The 21,969-nt window shown below is 33.0% G+C and overlaps 1 protein-coding gene across 2 annotated transcripts; it reads right to left on the bottom strand.

Annotated features, from left to right (window-relative positions):
• Positions 1 to 6,440: 6,440 nt before the first annotated feature.
• LOC114285651 (uncharacterized) lies at positions 6,441 to 19,385 on the bottom strand. 2 transcript variants are annotated; one of them, XM_028228716.2, is made up of 13 exons: positions 19,215 to 19,385; positions 18,147 to 18,552; positions 16,992 to 17,238; positions 15,016 to 15,128; positions 11,380 to 11,459; positions 10,907 to 11,048; positions 10,686 to 10,766; positions 9,540 to 9,644; positions 8,374 to 8,556; positions 7,469 to 7,561; positions 7,131 to 7,270; positions 6,976 to 7,042; positions 6,441 to 6,852 (listed from the first exon to the last, which is right to left on the bottom strand). In XM_028228716.2, exons 2-13 carry the CDS (start codon positions 18,537 to 18,539, stop codon positions 6,733 to 6,735), a joined length of 1,764 nt encoding a protein of 587 aa, XP_028084517.2. In that variant the 5' UTR covers positions 18,540 to 18,552; positions 19,215 to 19,385; the 3' UTR covers positions 6,441 to 6,732. The 2 variants fall into 2 exon arrangements, with proteins under 2 accessions (XP_028084517.2, XP_028084518.2); XM_028228717.2 differs by having other exon boundaries at positions 19,218 to 19,276.
• Positions 19,386 to 21,969: the final 2,584 nt, after the last annotated feature.

Here is a 21,969-nt window from a genome sequence, read left to right as displayed (position 1 = left end):
CTCTTAGACTTTGTTTAGATAGATGGACTTCAAATGAAAAACTTGAAATTAAATTTTATAAATATATATTGGAGTTAGTTATTATAGATAAATTGAGAAACTAAAGGGATGATATCTTTGTAAAAATAATAATCCTTAGTATCAAGGATTTCAAATAATTAGTTGATAGTTTTTGAAATAATAATAAAAAATGGTTAATGTAGTTTTTGTTTATGAAATACGCCTTTTGTGTCCTTTTAATCTCACAATTTTTCAATTGAATTTGATCCTTAAAATGCAAAATGAGTCATTATTTTCTCTCCAAACCCGATGACGTCCAAACTTAATGACAAAATCAGTGATAGTGATGTCCAAAATACCTTGAAGTTATTTACCTTTAATTCCGTCATTAATTTGGACATCGTCAAGTTTGAAGAATTAGATATATTTTGTATTTTAGAGATTACATTATAGTACAATTAAAAGGTCACCTACAACACATAATGCATATTTTTTTAGATCAAAGTATATTATGTTCTGAAATGAGATGGAAAATTGTAGGCCATGATAACGGGGGTGCATAACTACAAATATGTGCTTCAAAATTTACCAACTGTTATATAAAAGTCATTTCCCTCACCGTTGGTTTTGAGACTCAAATTTTGTTTTTCATGTTTTTAGTTTTTAGTGAATTTTTTAATATTTCAATTAATTTTTTTCCTTTTAGATATTCACTTAATTTAGATGCACTTTAAAAATATTATATTTGTAAAGAAATATAATTTTTTTTTTACTAAATACAAAAAATTACTAAATTTTTGTATTTTTTTTATTTAGTAATTTTTTTATACATTTCTTCATAAATATTTTATTTTTTAAGTATATCTACGTTAGGTGTATCTAGAAAATAAGAAAAAAAATTGATTAAAATATTTTTAAAAAATCCACTGAATATTAAAAAAAAAAAATACGAAAACACAAAAAAACTTAAAAAATAATTTTCAAAAGCTAGTCCAAACAATATAAACATAGATAGATAGAGAAATGATTATGCTTCACTATCAACATTATACACTCATATTTTTGTTTTATAGTCTTTCACAAAATGAGTGAGAAAATTATAGATACTATCATTTTGAAACACATATAACACGACTAATGATCCTATGCATGTAGATGCCTATATAAATACTAACTTACATTAAATTCATGTTTGTTTATATTTACATACTATTACTATTTATGGAATTTATGCATGTTATTATTTGTGTCTATAATAGTCTAGATGCATACAAGTTGATTTAGAATTGATACGGTATATAATTCTTAGTCAATATGGTTGGTTTGTTTGTTTTTTACTACGATTTCTCAATACTCTTGATACCGTTATACATCAACTGATCCGTCCATTTAATAAAACCATGAAAGATAAGAGATAGTATCAATTTTTTTAAACTGTTAAAATTCGTATAAAAAACATCATTGATATCATGGGAAAGCTTACCAAGGTTTCATAGAAAATGTAATTCAGTTCTTCTTCTTCACATTGTTTTTCTTCCATATATATTTCTAGCGGCACACTTGAAGATGGCATTGAAAGGAGTAGATCTAGAGAGAGAGAGAGAGAGAGAGAGCTTAGTGAAGACGTGCATGCATGGAATGAAAGTCTATGATGAATATGAATGTTGAGTTGGGGCTTTTCTATTTATAACGGAGCCACCGGTCTCAGTAACAAAGGAGCCTCAACCCCCACTGCTATTGCTTCTGTCAAGACTTTGCATTGTGATTTTAGGCACTACTTATTGAATTAAAATTTTAAATAAATTTCAAAATTTTATTTTTTATTTTTTATAATTTAGCACATGTACACATAACCTTTTGTTGTTTGGAAATAAACATATAATCTTTTTGTGACTTGTGGACTAAGTGCACCGACAAGAACTTTAACACAACTTAAGCAAAAAGACTAAAATATTATTATAAGAGGGCAATCTTTTGCCTCAAAATTTTTAGTAACCAATAGTTGAGTTGAATAAACCAACCCTTGCATCCAGATCCTCTTCATTGAATAAATAGAATGGATTATGATTAATAGTTAGAGAATTGTTACGGTGCACATTTTTAAACCCTCACAAACCCTTAAAAAAGAGACATATTATATTCATCCTCTCATAACGTATGTAATATAATTTACAATGTTTCACAATAAATACTACAACATTTCCCAACATTTCTCATTATAAATAATTTGTAACATTTTATATCATATCACTGATACCATCACTACAATGATTTATTTGTAACTTTTACTTTGACAATTACACCATATATTTGTCCCTTCATAATTTTCTACCACAAAATATTATAATTAACACCACAAAGTGACACATTTCTCGCAGCTTGACTTTTTAGGAGTGCATTCAAATTCAAAAAAAAACATTTAATGAATGTTTTAAACTTGGAGAATTACACAATAAAAATATGAATTGAGAGGGAGATTTATGATCTGGAATTGGGCCGAGGTAACGGCCGAGCAGGTTGAGAGCCTAATGGTGCATGGGGCCGAGATGACCGGCGATCCGTCCGGAGGTGGGCTGCCAGGAGTTGGGCTGGGCAGGAGTTGGGCCAAGTATGCGCCGCCCCAGACCGTAAAGAAGCTGCTCGGCAAGGCAGTGCTCGGTTGGACCGAGCTACTTGATCAGGCGATGGTGGAGCCAGTCAAGCTGAGTGACCGGCGCCCGGAAAGGCGTGGTCAGCCGAGGTAATCGTTTGATCAGCAGGAAGGCCGACCACAGGAGGTGCCCCGGGCTAGGCTTTGCCGAGATGCCACCTAGCCCGGTCCTCCTTGGGCTTAGCCAGTGAAGTGCTTGGGTATGAAGCACAGCACGGCCGTGGATAGAGCAGCTCGGCTGCCGAGCTCCAGCTGAGAAGGCAGGCAGTTGAGATTAGGTGATATTCAGCAAGGTTTACGCTGACGAATGGGATAGCGGAGCCACGTGTCAAGAGATGACTGGGAGTGGATATGGGGCGCAGAGGGTATATAAGCATGTCTGCGCTCCCCATACGCGAGACGAACATTCTGTAAGGAATTCCTACACTCTACCACTCCTCTCTCTTTCTCTTTATCCTAAGGTGTGTGCTAACTTGACCGTCGGAGGGGTTTTCCGGTCACACACTGCCGGGTAGCTCACCGTTACTTGCTTGTAGGTGATCGGACAGAAACGGAGCTCGGAAAAAAGGAATACGGGCTTGCCGAAATATTTACTCCCCGTACATGAATGTACAGGCAGATTCTATGCTCTAGTATAAGTAATGTTCTACAATTTTTAATTACACCAAAGTGCTGACCTATTATACCTCTATTTTTTACAATCCTTTATTTATTTCCCATTCAACCTTTAAATTTAGAGGAAGTATATCATAGCATTAGGTTTCCTAACCTCCATTCAAAAAGCACAAGACAAACCAAACAGTTTCACGTGGAGTCATGGCAGCTCAACTTGCCATTCTCATGCCTCATTTCTACTGAACTATATTTACCTAATTATATTGGCAAATTACACAATAAGTTTTATATTTTATTTCTTGTGTTATTTTGATTTTTTAATTTTTAATTGATTTAATTTTGATTCTTAATTTTAGATTTTGTATCAATTTAGTCCAGCTGATAATATTATTAGTGTTTTTAAAGGAAAATCATTACTAAATTGATTGAGGTTAATTCACTGAGCTGAGTAAGTTTACAATTTTACTCTTAAAAATATGACACATTACACTTTTTTTTTGCATATTTTTCAAAAAAAATGTTAGAAATTATAATTAATTAAATCAAATTGAGATAAAGTTATAAATTTATGATCATAATTAAGTTAAATGAAATTACATGGACTAAAATGACACAATAATCAAAGTATAAGAATTATCTTCTGAATTTATCCTAACTAATAATTTATTTTTATTGTGAGTAGTATAACCCATGTTCTATTAACTTTAATTTTACGCCGCATATTTTGGAACAAAATTCAAAACAATTTTTCAGACAGACTCCATAGCATTTTTACAACTCTTAGGCTCCGTTTGTTTGAAGAGTTAGAGGTGAGATTGAGATTGGTAGTGAAGTGAGACCCATTAATATTGTGTTTGTTTTAAGAAATATGGAAGGGATTGATAGTGAGTTCCGGATTAGAATGAATCTTCCAAGAAGATTCGGATGAGTCTCTTAGAGCTGTTCACTATCTACATCAATGCTCCACGCAACAAGAAGAGTTGGGATCCCCTCCTTGCAACTCCTTCTTGCAACGGCTGAGATAGCCGTTGCAACATTCAACGGTTGATTTCAATTTCTTTATTTATTTTTTATTTTTTTTTATGACCGTTGGATGTTACAACAGCTAATCTCAACCTTGTAAAAAGGAGTTGTAAAGAAAGGATCCGGACTCGCAAGGAGAAGCCCCAGTTCAGCTTCAGAGCCGAAGACTCGAAATTATTGTCAGACTTCTCAGATTTGACAACTCTCTCTTTCAAAGGTTTATTATTGTCATATGAAAGCCTGTACTGTACACACGTTCACAGTGTAACATTACTTTCAATTTTTTGAATTTATTTTTAAAAAAATTATTTTTTATTTTTCATTTTTTTTAATTTTTAGTAAATTTTTTTAACATTTTAAACAAATTTTTTTTTTACTTTTTAAGTATATTTAATATAAATACAATTAAAAAATATAATATTTGTGAAAAAATCTTTTAAAAAAAAATACCAAAAATGCAAAAAATAAAAAATTAATATATTTTCATATTCTTGTGTATTTATTAATTTTTTAAAAATATTTTTGCTAATATTTTAATTTTTAAGTACATCTAGGTTAGGTGCATTTAAAATGTAAAAAAAAAATTAAAAAATTCATTAAAAATAAAAAAATATGAAAAATAAAAAACTCAATTTTTAGATGATTAAATTCATAAAATTAGAGCAAAACAATTTTTTTTTTTTTTTTTGGTCCTTGTGTCCAAAGTCACTCTTAATAAATGTGAAATAGGAGAGATATAAGGGTTGAGTGGAGAGGAAAAATTGTCATCACCAGTAAATAAAAAATAAAAAATTCTTGGAACAAATAAATAGAAAAAGGTGCAATTCAGGTAGATTGAGAGGTTATTTAAGTCCAATTCAAGTTGTAATAAGATTTATCTAAGCCTGCCTAAGTCCAAATTGAAACCTAAAATTTTCTGTACAAGCCTAACCCAAGGTAGGTCAGAATTGTTCAAATTTCACAAATTGTATATAAATTTAAGTTTTTTTTTTTTTTTTTTTTGACAACTAGGTTAATTAATGTATTAAAAGTAAACTCTATTAACATTAAAATAAATAATTTATATAATGTGAGAGAGATAGAGATGAGAATTGAAGACTTGATGTACTGCTATGGTAGTCTTTATATTTTTTGAGTGTGGAAAAAATTGAAAAATTATGTTGAGTTACTTATGTATATATATTGAATATGATCTGGTCATCTAAATTATTTTAACATTACTCAATGGCTAATAATTTATGTGTATATTTATTATATATATAATTTAAACTTCGAATTGTCTAGTATCTTTGTCCAAACTCACTCAAATTTCATTTAAATTTTTATATTTTTGTCCAAATCTATGCCGAATTTTAAAATATATTACCTAAACTCTAAAAATATTTGAACTAAACTTAAGACGGGTCTCCAAATTGCATCCCTAAGAAATTGGAGAAGAATCTACCTCTCCCACACACCCAATTAACAATTTCATATTATTGATCAATACTAGAGCATTCAATTCAAAATCAGTCATGAGTATAATATTTTGAATATATAAATCAAATTTGGACGACTTATAAAACAAATACGAGACAAACCTCTCATACTCAGATGAATGAAACAAATTAAAAAGACCCGGAATGAAGACTTGACCGAATAAGCTACCATTACCATGTCTGGTTAAAATAAAAAAAAACTACCATTACCATATTACCATGTTAGAATTTCCCGCTCTTTAGGTCACATTGACAAAATTAACACTAACTTTTACTGATCCAAATAAATAAAAAATAAAAATTAGGAGTTGCAAAGAAGCTTGAGGTCATGGATTGATTGGTAATGAATAAAGTCGGATATAAAAAGAAAAAAAAGACAGTTTTCTCAAAAAAATTGTTGAGGTTCTGCATATTATTGATACTGAACCTATTTACCACCAGAACTAATCCAACTTAATGCAATGTGATAAAAAATGAAATCTACCTACAGAGTAATCATACTTTCAATCTGCCTAATCCTATCCCCGCATCCAAACACCCGACACAATACATTTTGAACACTGTACTTTTTCAAGTCTGGGTCGCAACAAAAATGAATATCTGATGTGCATAATGAGTGATGAATCAAATGATCCAAGCAAAAAAAATCTTTAAACAAACCCAACGAAGTAATGTGAGGCTCCTCTTAATCAGTGAGCAAAAAGAATTTCTTTTCCACTTTTTAAATAAGCATCTACACAAATAACAAAACTGTTTACGGAAAACGGAAAAATAAAAAATTCAATCCCAAGGGTACTAAAAAAAAATAACGCATATAAATTCAGCAACCACAAATGACCCTAACAGGTTAGTCACATAGTAGTGCCACTCAAAGCATCAAGAAAGATATAAAGAATAGGAACCACCCTGGCAAGAAAGGTCTTCTAATCCACAGCAACAGGTGGATTAGAATTGAAATTCACCTGCTTAGCTAGACATCATGACATGATCAATTGACTCGAGTGCTTGGTTCGCGAAGAAGCGAACATCGACATCTGGATCCTCAGCGAGTTCAACCAAGCATGGACGGATTGTCTTTTCCACCACCTGCATTGCCAGATGAAAATTCAGACAAACAAATTGAACTGAAAAATATATATATCAAACTTGAAACCCGTTTGTCCGAGTACTCAACTAGACAATTTAAATGGGTAAAAAATAGTTACTCACGGATTGGTCAACGATAGAAATGAGGGACTGCAACACCTTTGCCACATTGAACTTAATGTTAGGCACTCTGCAAAGAGAGAAATTTAGCACCGGTTCAAAACTACCCAAAACTAGAGAATAACTAGGTTAACACAGTCCCAAAGAAACTCAAGTACCCGTCTTTTGATGAAGCAACCACCACAGGCAGTAGCTTTGAACATGTGATTTCTGAGCCCATGACAGGGGCAAGTAAAGAAATTGCACGAAGAATGGCCGTCCGATACAAATAATGTGGATTATTAATCATATCCAAAACCTGCCCAGATCACAAACCAATTAAGAAAATAGCAAGTAAACCATGAAGATCCAGACAGAAAGTATAATTCAAAATTTTGGTGTTCAATGATTAAGATGCGCATTTTGTTCCAAAAAACTAATAATAATGATAATAATGATTATGATGCAGACAGATCAAAACAAATTATGATCTCTTATATAGAGTAAGTAGTGTAACCTGTGGAACAATGTGCTCCATTGCCCATTCTGGACCAAATTCTTCTGCAAGGCGTTTTAAATTATTAGCAGCAGCATCACGGATAGAGTAAACCTGCACCAAACACCAAAAACAATGAGCTAAAGAAAAGTTCATAAGGTTAGAAGTGAGCTACTCATGTTTCATGATAATACTTGTTTCCTTTTTCCTTGTTATGTATCACCCGGCTGATGTAGAAGATAGGCAAAAGATTGAATGAGAAACTTGGGTGATGCCTTATTTATATTTACCAGAAATGATATTTCTTCCTTAAGTAACAAGGAAAAAACAAATCCTTCCATTTACTAGAACACACATAATTAAATTGGTTTTGACACAATCACGTACCTATGATACTTCTACAAACTTTGCAATCAACTAAATTGAAAGAAGAAATAAAAACAAATTCATAAACGATTAAAAGGTCCCAATCTTTAAGAATTTAATCCATCCTTATATGCTCATTTTGTAACACTGTTTGAATCACTTCTCTATCATTCAGTTCTCTACCAACAAAATAATGATCAAAGAAAAGTAAACTGGCACTTCCTGGAAAGGTAATCACTTTGGGACACAAAACAAATCTATTTTATAAGATAGAGCCAATATCCCACTTCATCCAACAAGCATTTTTGATATGAGAATAAGTTTGTTCTGTCTTCTTTAAGTTACTGACAATTGGCAATGTTACATAGTATGATATTTAGACATAACTGTTAAGAGAGTTTGAAAAAATTGCATGAGAAGAAATGCAATGAGGTGAGTGAATATAACCAAAGTTCGTCCCCTCTCTAGTATCTTGAAAAAGGCAACATCTATAACACTAAGTATAAGAAGAATGAACGTCTGATATATATTCTCACATCAGAAAAGATAGAAGTACCAACCTTATCCTGTAACCATTGCATGCAGAGAGCACCAAGTTTATCGTCAAAAAATCCTACACCCAACTGACTTGCCAATAAAGGTATGTACTCTATTATCGCAAGCCGGACCCTCCAATGCCTATCCTCAGCAAGCTCAACAATAGCCGGCAATAGAGATTGGGACAGAAGATCAATTCCAATAACCTGCAATAGTAGCTATTTTAACATGGTTGGAAAGAAATAAATCCATATTGAGTCTACAAATGCATTGCAGAAGAAGAGTGTGTGTAAATTCACCAGAAGACATGAACATCTAATCATTTAAAGGTGTACATATATGTACGAGAATCGCATAAGATATAGATTATAATAGTATCAGACAATCATTAAACAAAAAGAACATTAAGAATAATCATGACGAAACTGTAAAGGTTTTCCAAAGATCATAGCACAATTAACAAGAATCTCTAGACTAATTAAAATTTAAAAAAAAGATAAAAATAATATGCACAGAAGCATCTGGAAAGTGAATTACCTTGCTAAATCATACTGACGTAAAATCAGCCATGAATGAAAGAATTTTTACTGTGAGAAGATTTTCAAATGATTTGAGGAGCATTTGAATGATAAATAACACAAGTTCATTTTCCCATATAATCAACATTTGCAACGCATGAAAGTAAATGGAAATGGATGTCTTACACCCATCTATTGTACATGTTCACTTCACATCTAACAAGCCCCTGCCCTACCAGGTGCACCTTTTGTCTTTCACATCTCTGTCTGTGAAAACGAAAATGCATGTCCCCATCCAACCAAATACAAGTGCCTCACAGAACTGAGAGAAGGAGCAGCAATAAAAGCATACAACTACAAAGTGGTTGACTAAAATTTCAAAACCAGTGAGAATATCCATCCAAGAAAACAGGTCTTTTTTTTTGTTTTCTAATCTCTTTTTTTTTGGGGGTAAGCAAGCAATTATGAAGCTTCAGATGGTTTTTAAATAGATTTACTAAAGGACATCACAATTTGGACAAGAGAACCTTGTGTGCTTATAAGAGTCTGCCGGAGAAGTAGCATTTAGGTAGCAAATCAACTAGGCCAATGAAAGCACATGATGAATTAATGACGGATGGCTCAACATGTAAAAGCATAAATAAAGTTCAACACCTAATATTGTCACAAACCTGATTGACTTGATCAAGTTTGCTTATAATGTTGAGGCGTACATCAGGAAATTCATCTTTCAGAAGGGAAAGGAATATTGGCAGAAGCTGCTCAATTGTTGCATCCTGCATTAACCACCAAACCAAAGTTCAAAAGTTTGCTGCAGTCAGTGCAGCGTTAACAAAAATGCATTTTTATATAAATAAGAAATCAGAATATATTGCACAAACAAAACCACCCACACTTCAGCAATCGTGTGCACAATATTTTGTTCCCCACAAAAAAATAAAAATAAATAAATGATAGACCACAAAGAATTTTGGGGGAATACATGAGAAATTTAACAAACTTCATAACACTCAAACATAAATGCCAACCTACAAATGCAGATATTTATAGCAATAAAATAAAACCGCAAACTCAAAATATGAACAGATTAAAACACACAACTGCAAGTGTGATGCAAGATGAAATTTACTCAACCATACCTGTTTCATACAAATATAAGTCAAAGGGGATGCTGATATCAACAATTTAAATCCACTAAATGCCAATCTACAAAATGTAGTTAGATAAAGACAAACCTTCTGAGATTTTGATCAGAGGGTGTCACAAGCACATATAAAATCAAAATAAAAAAGGAAAAAACCTCAGATGTTTGGACCAAGTGCTGTTTAGTAATATAGCAAACATTCAATGTTGCTAAATCTATAGATAGTGTCAATGAAGGACAAAATATCATTTTGTAAGGGGTAAAAGTAAGGAATAATAAAATATTGAACCATCTTTGTAGAATGACAACAACATCCAAGTCAAGGCACTAATTAATCACTTCAGCAACCCTACAAGTGGTCAGACTGACCTGGAACCAAGTAGGCAAGTACAAAATAAAGCGACACAAAACATACATATTGGTGAAAGGTTTCTAATGCTTTAGTAAAACAATGCCCTCCCCATTATTTGCAGCTGGCAGCACATTTACTACGACTAAAAGATTTAAATCGTTTCTCACAATTAGTTTCTCAGACAAAATTTAATCAATATGGCCATTAAAAAAATCCAAAGTATGCATCGTTATATTTCACCTTTGCATGCACAAATTAGAAACTAATGAATGCCTCCCTAACCGGAGTTAATGAATAAGACTTTCCACAGGAAATTCTTACCTTCCCTAAGATAGGAGCCATTCCCATTATAACTGAAGCCAAAGCAGAGCGAACATGCTGAGAAGAATCTGATGACAATTCCTACAAAATGTTGTTGCCAAGTGATAAGACACGACATTAATGGCACAATGTGTAAGGAGTAGGTCCACAAACAAACAAGAAAAATTTTGTATGCATGATCATTTGTGCTTGTGAAGACAGATAGAGGGAGAGATATGCACCTTTACACAGGGAAGAATGTGCTGAATAGCAAGTTCGGGATTAAGAATCCGGCAAAACTTGGTGACTTTGCCAGCAGCTGCTATACGTACTTCAGCTTCGTTATCTCGAAGTAAGCGCACATATGCAGGAACCAAATCCATCCTTAAATAGTAATATGATCACATCAATTAAACGTTTCAAAAAAAAAGAGCAAGGAGAGCCGCTACTGAAACACCAAGACATAAATAAGACTCAAATCTAAAGAAAACAGGCAAAACACTACATATATGTACGTGTCTATGTCACTATGTATCAGTGATAAAAAAAAGAGCAATAATGTAAGTATATATAGCTATTAAATTCTTTCAAGACTGCCCAAGATGGTACATGATCACATGGTGAGTAGAATAAAATGTAAGTGAAGCCAACCTGACAAAACAAAATGAGAGCTGTGTGTAGCCAACATAAGGAAATATTTACAGTAGATAAATACCTGGTAGGTTCAGGCCCCACAGCTTCACAAAGTTCATATAACTGATTTGCGACCATGTAGCGGACACGCCAAGACTTATCCTATTTAAGAATAATACAGTAGACAAAATAAGAAAAATGCTTTGGAGCTCTAATTCTTGAGCTCTAAAGCCAGCTCTAATGAGCTGGCAGTCGATTCCACCCACTGTGATGGGATGTTTTGTCTTGATTTTTTTTTTTTTTTTTTTCCTCTCCTTGCCATGTCATTAGTGCTCCATTAGAGCACCAAAATTAATGCTATGAATCATTGCTGACAAAATAAATATACAACTAAGGTCTCGTTTGGGAACAAGCTTTTTTAGTAATTTTTTGATTTTTTGGCTAAAATATGATGTAAAAAAAACTAGTATGTTTGGGATGACTTTTTGATTTTTTTATGAAAAGATGTGCAAAAAGTAGAGAGAAAATGAAATCTTTGACTTTTTTGTATAAGTTGTTGGCTTTTTGATTTTTTTAGTGATTTTTTGACTTTTTGGCTAAAAAAGTCACTTGCCAAACAAGGCCTAAGAACATATCTTCAGTAACAGATGCTTCTGAAAATCAAATATTTTTTCAGCAATCTCAGTCAAAAATTTAGCAACTCTCAAAAGCTTCATATACTAGAGTTGCCAATTATGGATTGCATGCATTTAGGACTAGACAATATATCATCATTAAATCCATACACAAAAAGTAAACATGTTTAGACATAATCACTTTAACAGGCATATGACACGTTATTTAGAGTAATTAAATATAACATGTCGAATGAGGTTATAGTCAGCTAACTTAGCTAGAGTAATAAAAGGAGTTTTCACTGTATTTAGCATTATGTTAGAAACTTTTTTGCTGAAAGTGGTGGAAAATAAATCAGCATTCAACTACTCTATAACAGAAGCATACATAGGGGCCGTTTGGTGTAGCTGTGGGAAAATGATTATAAATTATAGCTTAACAGATTATAGATTATAGCTTTAAACATAAATTGTTAACCTGTTTGGTGTAACTGTGAGATAATAGATTTAATCAGCAGAGTAGTGTTTGGCTAAATAAGCTGTAAAATAATTTTTGCTATGTAATGTCCTTTTTGCCCTTATAAGATATAAAATTTGTTATTTCATTTATAATACATTTTTTTCTTTTTCTTCATTGTATTTTATTTTCTTTTCTTTTTCTCCTTATTTTCGTTTCTCTTCTTTCTTTCTTTCTTTTTTTCTTCTCTTCTTTCTTTGTTAATTTTGTTTAATTTATTTTCATTAGTGGAAGTAAATTGTAATTATTCATTAACAATTTTTATTTTCATTGCACAAATACCAATTAATAATGCACTTCATATTCATTAATGGAAGTTTGCCCTTACAATCATTTTTTAATTTATTAATTTTTTTTAATTACAAATCCTAATCCCACTGCCGGCAGCTCCGTCCTTCTCCTCCTCCTACTCCCACCATCGGCAGCCCCTTTTTCTCTTCCTCTTTATCCCACTGTCGGCAGCCGTCGATCGTCAAACCCTAGCCGCAATCACAATTAGTGTGAGATCGTAGAAGAGAGAGAGAGAGAGATAAGATATTGCAGAAGAGAGAGAAGAGATCGCGATTGTCACCGTCAGGCTACAGGTTGAGATCGTCACCGGCGGCGCTAGGGTTTCAAATCGATCGCAAAGAGAGATCGCAGAAGAGAGAGATCGCGATTGTCACTTGGAGCACACTTGTAATAACTGAAAATTGTGAAGGGCATTTAAGTCATTACGCCCCTCCATTTTCAGTTGCGCACATAAGCTGAAAAATTTAAGCAGGGGTGACGCAGCTTCAACTTTTAAGCTGAAATTAAATTAATTTAAGCTATAATCTATCTCTATAATTTCTACCAAACACACCAAAACAGCTCAATTTAAGACAAAAGTTGATTTAAGCTGAAAATAAGTGCAACCAAACAGGGCTATAGAAATAAAAGGCAATTCATAGAACTTCATAGTATTTGGGTCATTTTGAATTATTGGACATTTAAATGATGAAACATGGGAACAAAACATTCTAAATAGTGTTTCAAGGTAAACTAAGCTCCCAAATATCTATAACCAAATAATTTATCTACAAAGAAAATCTGTTGATCAACGCATTGGAACAATTAAACCCTGCAGTTATTCTTAATTGGCTCTTTGACAACAAACAGGAAGTTTGGCTACATAAGGCCTTGTTATCCATTGCTCTAGCTAGTGTTTATCCCCAATCAAGTCTTCTTGCACTGCCATAACTTCTCCTTCCTTATCTCCTTGAAGCACACCATCAACTTTCAAAAAAATCACTCCAGTATACTCATCGGTCTTTATTGCATATAACTGGATCTTCTCTCACGACTAGATATATCATAGTTACCCAAAAATGCAAATATTACATTAATTTTGGTTAGGGCACATGTTTTAAAAAATATGGTACACTTTCTTTTTTAAGACTATATTAAAAATATATATACACGCTCTATTTCTTCTATTAGTTTTCTTCTTTACAATAGTTTGGATAAGGGGGCAAAAGAGCTAAATTCAAACAACTTTTTTTTTTTATATATAAAAAGAAAGGAAAAGGCCATCACACAACAACACCACCTTATATAGGATAACCTATGAAGCAATGTCCTAAAACTCGGACCGGTGGCTAAACCATAGAAGGGACTGGGTCAAGGGTCACTCGCACCCAAATTTTTTTTCTAATCTTTGTTGTACCCAAAGGTACCTAGTATATATCCAAGTCGTACCTTAGCGAGAATAGTATTTTCTTCTATATAGATATGAAATTAGTTCTATTAGACTTTTATTTTTTATTTTTTATTTTTTTTAATGCTTTGCATGATTTTAAAATTAAGCTTTGGTTTGTAAGTTATCTAATATAATGTTTTTTAATTTTGGTTTGTAGCTTACTTTTGGGATTAGATATAAATTGTAGGTTGGATCTTCACTAACTAAACTATTTAACTAATTTTTGCATTAACCCAAATTAAAATAAATATTTTTTTATGAACGTATCAAGCCGTGCTCATGCCCGCACCCTACTTTTTTTAGGTTTTACCTAATTGACCTACCAATACCATACCTATACTTGTACACGTGCTTCATAGAGGATAACCTTAGCAGAGCAATAAAGTACCTTATAAAGAATACCCTATTTTCTAGTTTTATGTAATCTAACAAAATTTTGAAAGGAAAATAATCAATAATATTGTTTATCATTAATCATTTCTCATTACAAACGATTACTCTCATATTTAGATAAAGCTCAAGCCATGCCAACTATGTGATCTTCACCAGCCTAACCGTACAGTACCACGTTTACAAAATATTCTTTTATCATCCATATGGCCTGACAATATGGATAATATCTCACAGCCATTGAACATTTTCACAAAAAAAAAAAGATATTGCAAGGAAGAAGAAGACTGATAAATTTTACATGATGAAAGTAGAAATAAACCTGCCCCTGAAAAAGTAAATAACAAAAAGTAATTGCTATCCAGGTAGTTACAAGCATATATGATAAGATCTACAAGAATGAATGTGTTAGGTAACAATAATCAGCAAAAGCAGGACTTTCATATATGAAAAATGAAAAATAATATATGATTATACCTGAGAAAAATTGACAATGACAGGGAGAATATGTTGAACACAATCTTGGGGCTCCAACAATTTTCCAAGAGCAGCACAGCCCTCAACAGCTAACAAGCGAACAGAATCTTGGTCTGAATGAAAATACAATACAATACTCAATGCTTAGGAAACCAAAGACAAATAACAAACTTAAGAACAGATAATGGAAAAACTAGTACGAGCAAAAAAAATGGCCATCATCTTGAGAATCACTACCTTTTCTGAGGATAACAAAAGCTTATGGTAGCACCAAAACATATTATTCCCTTCATATACCATTTCATATTACATTTCTTTACCTAAAATGGTTTTCAATTGCTTGAAAGCTGAAAGCCCATTTCAACAATAGATCAATTCTCCTTCAACAGACCCAGCAACATAGCTAGAAACGTAGTCCACCCAACTAGTTTAGCCATGTTCCCAAATGGATTTAATTTTTTTTAACAATTTCACAGGCATTCCAAACCCAATCATCTTTGTTGGCGTATATTGCACAAGTCTAATTCAATACTATTACATGGACTCGGGTATGAGAATCAAGTGTGAGTGCATGTTTAAGCGTCAAACATAACCTTTTATCTTAGGATATTGGAAAGATATATCCAAAAGTGAGATATGGGTTTCGGGACACATTGTGGACACTTATATATATTGCAATTTGTAAAATATTCTTAGATAAGATACTTTAAATTATGTAAAATGTGCTTAAAATTAAATAGAATCTAAAGAAAATATAAATTTCTTATCTCTCATCCATGTGAGAGATTGAGAGAATAGAAATGTTTCTTTACTAGTAAATGTGAGTTTCTTCTTCTTTAAACGTCATAAAAAAATTATAGGGTCCCAGTGTTTAAAGTTGGTACAAGTGTGACACATATCCCACCACCTCCTTACCTTTGTCATATCTGGTGGATGGATACCTTGAGAAAGAGAAAAGAGTCCATGTAACACAATTCTATAGTGCATACACACAATTTTATATGCAAGTTCTATGCAAATGTGGTGTTGCTAATGTCTTAATATGGTGGTGGGTCTATAAATGGTCAAATCAAAGTGGGGCCCAAAGTGGTTACGACCCAAATTGATGTTTGATTATGCACAAAAGTATCATTTGATTATGACCCAAAGTAATCTTAGGGTTACGCACAACGTACTGTTTGGCTATGCCCCAAAATAATTTTGGTTATCCCCCAAAGTGGTGAAAGTGAAAGCACCCAAATGTGGGGCATGTACCATAGCATGACCCATCACACAATTGTTATTATTATTTTATTCTTATGCAGGTTCAAAGGAAATAAATTAATCACTAGTCCTCAAAGGTAATACCTTTCTCCACAAATTTTGAAATTATGATATTATCTACTTGCTTTTACATGCTATTGAAAGCATGGATTTCCACTGGCATTAAATCTTCCATTTTCTGTTAAGCTTTTAATTGTTTTCTTAATTCTAATAATGTCACTCAAGTCTTCCATTATAGATTCAAAACCTTCATTTCATGAGTTCAAATAACTACTAACAAACTTTATGTATTTTGAGCATCCTGGGATATTTGATGGTGTTCCTTTTGTCAAGACTACACCAGCTAAGCTCTTCGCTACAACTCTCCCTCCCTCTTTGGCAACATTCCACTCGCCAACAAGAGAAAGTTTTCTAGTCATGTGTATCTTCCCAGTTCTTCACCCAATTTCAATTTATCTAGGTAGCATTATAAATGGTTTGCTTGCTTATTGTAGTTATATGGTCAGTCACGGTGGTCCTAATCCATCATGTCAAACCATTAGCATATGGTTCCAATCAAAATTCAAACTTTGAATGTTCTAAGAATGGGCAAGAATCACCTCCACTGCCAGAGTCTGGGAATGCCCTAGACAAAGGTTGCTAAATTTTCATTGCACTTGGACCATGAACTAGCACATTATGACTGCTGCAAACTAAAATATAAGTTCACTTACCATCCTGCGTGAGATCCTCAAATATTGACATGATGTCAGTCTTGAGATGAGCAGGTTCAACAGTTGCAGCAAACTTCCCCAAGTTTGTCGCAGCGGACCTCCTCACCATAGGCATGTCATCTTGACACAACTGGCTGTATATTGACTGCAATTCTGTCTTTAACATCTCTGGGGCACTAGGGTAAGCAATATGAAACATTCCACAGGCAGAGACTCGGGCTGTAAACCATTCACCTGATGCCAGTCTCTATGGAAGGGAAATTACACAAATAAGAAAAGCTATATACTTTTCGGGAAAGAGGAACAATATATAACACATACAAATCAGAATACCGTAAGACATTTATGAACATGGAAAATCCGGAAATTAAAATTAATCCAGATGATGCCTGAAGGAGCGACACATTCATATTCCAAGTTACCTAAACATTGTGTTACCATAAAACACTAATATCCTAGCGAATTACGTATTGGTACATACCGTAAATTTAGTGATCCGAAACGATCTCAAAAGTTTTTTTTTCCCAATATATTCCTTAAATGTTAATTTACGAGGAAAACTATCAAATATAATGAACTAAAATCTAAAGTGAGTTAAGTTTTGACAAAACAAAAACATCCAAAATGGAAAAATAAATAAATAAATAAAATTACATTACATTTTATTAGATGCCTAATAGTTAAAAGAAAATTACTGCAGAAGTATCTTAAATTATTTAGTATAATATATACAAGTCTACCCCTATTGTATTACATTTTAGAGAATGTGGCGTACCATGTTCCTGTTCCTATTTTCGTTCTCGCCCCACATACTGGAACGATCCACGTTCTAGGCAACATCTTCTTTCAAGTATTTTTTTTTATAAATATAGCCATCCTAGAATCATGCTGTTGGGTAGACAATTTGCGATAAAGAGAACCATAATGGTACATGTAGTTTTTTTTATTTTGGGTGGGAGGTGGATTGAGTTAATAACGAGCGTAACAATTTAATGAGGTGTCATAATCTTTTGAAGACAGTAAGCTGTACACAATACAGATAAAAAAATAAAGTGTATTACATAAACGCATTTATAATCTGAATAACAGTAGAAAAGAGCAGAGACCAAAAACAAAAAACAAAAAAAGAGACAAATTACCAAAGCAAAATCTAACCTTGACCAGAGGAATAAACCAGTCAACCAAATCACTCTCCCTCATCTGAGATCCAATTCTACACAATGACTCAACGGCTTTGTCCCTGACACAGGTCTCCTCAACAGTGCAAAGGGTTTCCAAAGGTGGGAGCAAAACATTTGCATGCTCCACTCCCCCAACATATGGAATAAACACACCCAACTCTTCTGCCATTGCAAGAAGCACCTCATCATCGTCATCATTGTTTTCGCTCAGAAATGGAATCAATTCCTTCCGTGTTCGCTCCTCCCCAAGAGCACGTGCAATCGTTGATAGCCTCCGAATTGAATTCAATCGAAGTTGAATATCATCATTCTTAAGCTCATTGATCAGAACAGCTATTGGGTACAGTGGCTCATTAACCATGGACATTGTATCTCACAAACTTCAAACAATCACCAAAAGATATGTCAGCTCATGCATAATAACAATAATAGAACTTCAAAAATCATAGCAAGTTCAAAAAGTAATGCAAGTTACATCACCCAAAAAAAAAAAAATCTGGCAAAATACTATTCAAGTAACTATCACAATTCACAAATTTACTAGGAAACCATTAAACTATAAAAATGTCAAGTTTTTGAGAAAATCCAGAAAAAAGCAAAGAAAATTAAACATTGCCATTTTTATAATTTGGGACATGAGAGGTTAAAAAAAGAAAATCCATTCAGTTGAGTTAACTTGCTCAAAATTTATCAGATTCCTGCGTTTTCTCGTCAACCAAAAGGAGGGTAAGTAAAAGTGATGGATCGGTGGAGACTACGAGATCTGGAACCAACCCTATAATTCAAATCCAGAAAAATGCCGAGTTTTGTTTAGGAAATTAAAGGTTGTTTCGGGAAGCTCAAATTCGAAAGAATAAAACCCTAGGCATTCAACATCAGTTATAATGATTGTTTTCAAATGAGAACCAATGAATTCTACAATTATATTGTTCAAAACAAATCCATGGAAGTGAGATATATATATACACATAGGTACAAATGAATGTATAGGTGTGTAGATTTAGAGAGAGAGATTAAGAGAGGGAATTGGAGGTCATCTTACTACTTTATGGCTTCCCGCCGGCTTCCTCTGTTTCAGGGTCGGAGAGAGAGAGTAGAGAGAGAGATTTGTTTCTTGTTTTTGTATTCGTATTTTATAGGCTAGTGGGCTTCATTTGGGCAATAAACTGGGAGCCCATATTGAAGAGGTTATGGGCCATGAGCCTTGGGCTGTGCCTTGTCCCCAAATAAACAGCTCGAGCTTATGTTGGCTTCAGTTCGATAAATTTAAAATTATATAAAAATATAAATTACTTGTGTTCAGTTCAACAAAAATTCATTTGAGATTGGCTTAAAAGTTTAACAAACTAAATTTAAACAAATTTCAAAACTCAATAAAATTTTCAAATCAAATTTGAACAATTAACTATCAGTTCGTTTATCACTCCTAATTATAAGAGGATAAGAAATGATAAAATTAGGGGTGTAAATTTAGCTTGGGCTGACCCACGTGAAAAAAATCTCAGTTTAGCTCCAAGCCCGCTCAAAATAAAATAGTGGGCCTGGACTCGGGCTAGGCTTTATTTTTGCAAAAAATAATTGATAGATGTATTATATATAAATTATTTATGAGGAATAAAAACAAAAGAATATTTTTACTATAGTATTTTAGTTATAATTAATGAGATGTTCGGTTATGTTTCATATATTTAGTTATGACTAAAAAATTATGAAATTATGCCATTTTTTTCCTGAGTTATAAGGTGCGTACATAGTCTTTCCGAGGAAAAAAATAAAATGAAATGAATAATTTTATATATATCAAAATGAAACGAAATATTATAATCATTAAATTAAATAAATAACATTTAATTAATATTTTTGTTTCAAAATAAAATAAAAAAATATTACCAAAAAAATGACCAAAAAATTGCGTCAATCGGGCTGGCCATAGGGTTGGCTTGGATTGGCAGGCCGAGTTTTCAAACATATGGCCCAAGCCCAAGATCTCGGTCTCGTCTCTGGCCGTGAGCAAGTTTCAAATGAACCGCGGGCCGATGGGTCAGATTTACACTCTTAAAAAAAACATAAGCTAATCATTCATTTAGCTCCCAAAAAAAAAAAAAAAAACTAATGTCCCCGTTTGGTGTAACTGTTAAAACATATTATAGATTATGATTTTAATCAAAAGTTATTAATATGTTTGGTGTACCTGTTAGATTATATATTTAAGTTGCTGAGTAGTGTTTGTTAAATAAGCTGTGAAGTAGCTTTTTTAATTAATTTTTATTTTTTTATTATTCACTATTTGTCTACATTTCTCATAAAAAATAATAATAATATTCTATAGTCCATTTAGATCTTTTTCTATTTTTAAAAAAATTAAAAATAAAAAAATCTAAAAGTATAACCGTGAATTAACATGTTCACAGCAGAAGCTGATAATCAGAAACAAGGAGTGAGCAGTTTCTCAAAATCAGCTTTTTTGACTTAAAATAAATTGTTAGAACCAGAAACTGTTTAAAATAAATTTAACTAAACAGTCTAAAATAATTTTTTAAAAGCCAAAAATCATAAATTGGCTCAAAAAACCTCCACTAAACACCCCCAATGTACGTTGTAACTAGAGGGACAAATAGATTGATTCGGTTATAATTTAAAAAAAAAAAAAAAAATAGTATTGAGTTGAGCCTTTTAATTTTGTTACGGAACCCACCATACATTATGTATGAATTTTGTCGATTTTTAATTAAGGGATTCATAAGAGATTTTAAAATAAATTATAAAATCTAACATAAGGATTAAATGAAGATGGATGGTGAAGATGCTCTATGAATGTTTTATTTCTTAACTTTTATTGTAAAATATAGTATTGGTCAGTTCGGCGTGAAAAATTTCAAATCGAAATTTCAGTTGCCTAGGACGGTTGGTTTGGTTCGGTTCATCATTGTTTCGTACAACATTTATAACAAAAATATATTAAAGTTCTCCGAGCCAATAAAAACTTCTAAAAATATATATAAAAGTAACAAAATTCTCCTTCTTTTTTTTTTATTTTTTTTTGTAGAGAAATTTCAGATTTCACAAATCCCAAATCTATTGCATTCAATTAAAAATGGAAAATTTCTCATAATAAAATTTTAATGTATTAAAGATAAACATTGACATGAGTAAACCCATAAAGGACATAGCCCACCACTTAGGGCTCAATACATAATTCAAACACTAATGCCCAGCGTTGTTGGAGCTCAATATGGCATCAAGAACCAATGAAACCTAGACACGTGGCAAGTGAAGGATAAGTTACATAAGCAGACAAAAGATCCTGCAAAATTATTGCACTGCACATCAGCCATTAATGAAGCCCCTTACAACATTTATTGCGATAACCTCTCTCCGTCGAAACAAAACGGCCTCACTATGAACAAGGCAAGCTAGAGTATAGACTTTCGGCTAAGATGCCAGGTTGGAAGGGACAACGAAATGATTACCAGAAGATATAAGCAGATATCGAAGACAAGAAGAAAGTTAAGCTTTCTATCTCTAATCTATCTTTATACTCCAACTCTCTTTCTAACTTGCTCGTCGGAGGGTTCGCTGGAGGACTCCCCGTTCCCCGTTGAACTCTTGTGCAGGTTCCTCTGTGGGCTTGGTCATTCGGATACTGGTTTGGGAAGCGTGGATTAGTCCGACCCGTTCCATCTAGAACACGCTGTATCATCAGTTGGCGTCGTCTGTGGGAATCATCTGACTCCGCGCGCCAGTTGTGCTCATTGTCGCCGGAGGCCCTTCCCAATAACCCTTTTCCTACCACCTGC

Source organism: Camellia sinensis, chromosome 5 (assembly GCF_055761805.1).
Source record: "Camellia sinensis isolate YWXY chromosome 5, ASM5576180v1, whole genome shotgun sequence".
NCBI lineage: Eukaryota > Viridiplantae > Streptophyta > Magnoliopsida > Ericales > Theaceae > Camellia > Camellia sinensis.
This window is presented reverse-complemented; position numbering and strand designations above follow the sequence as displayed.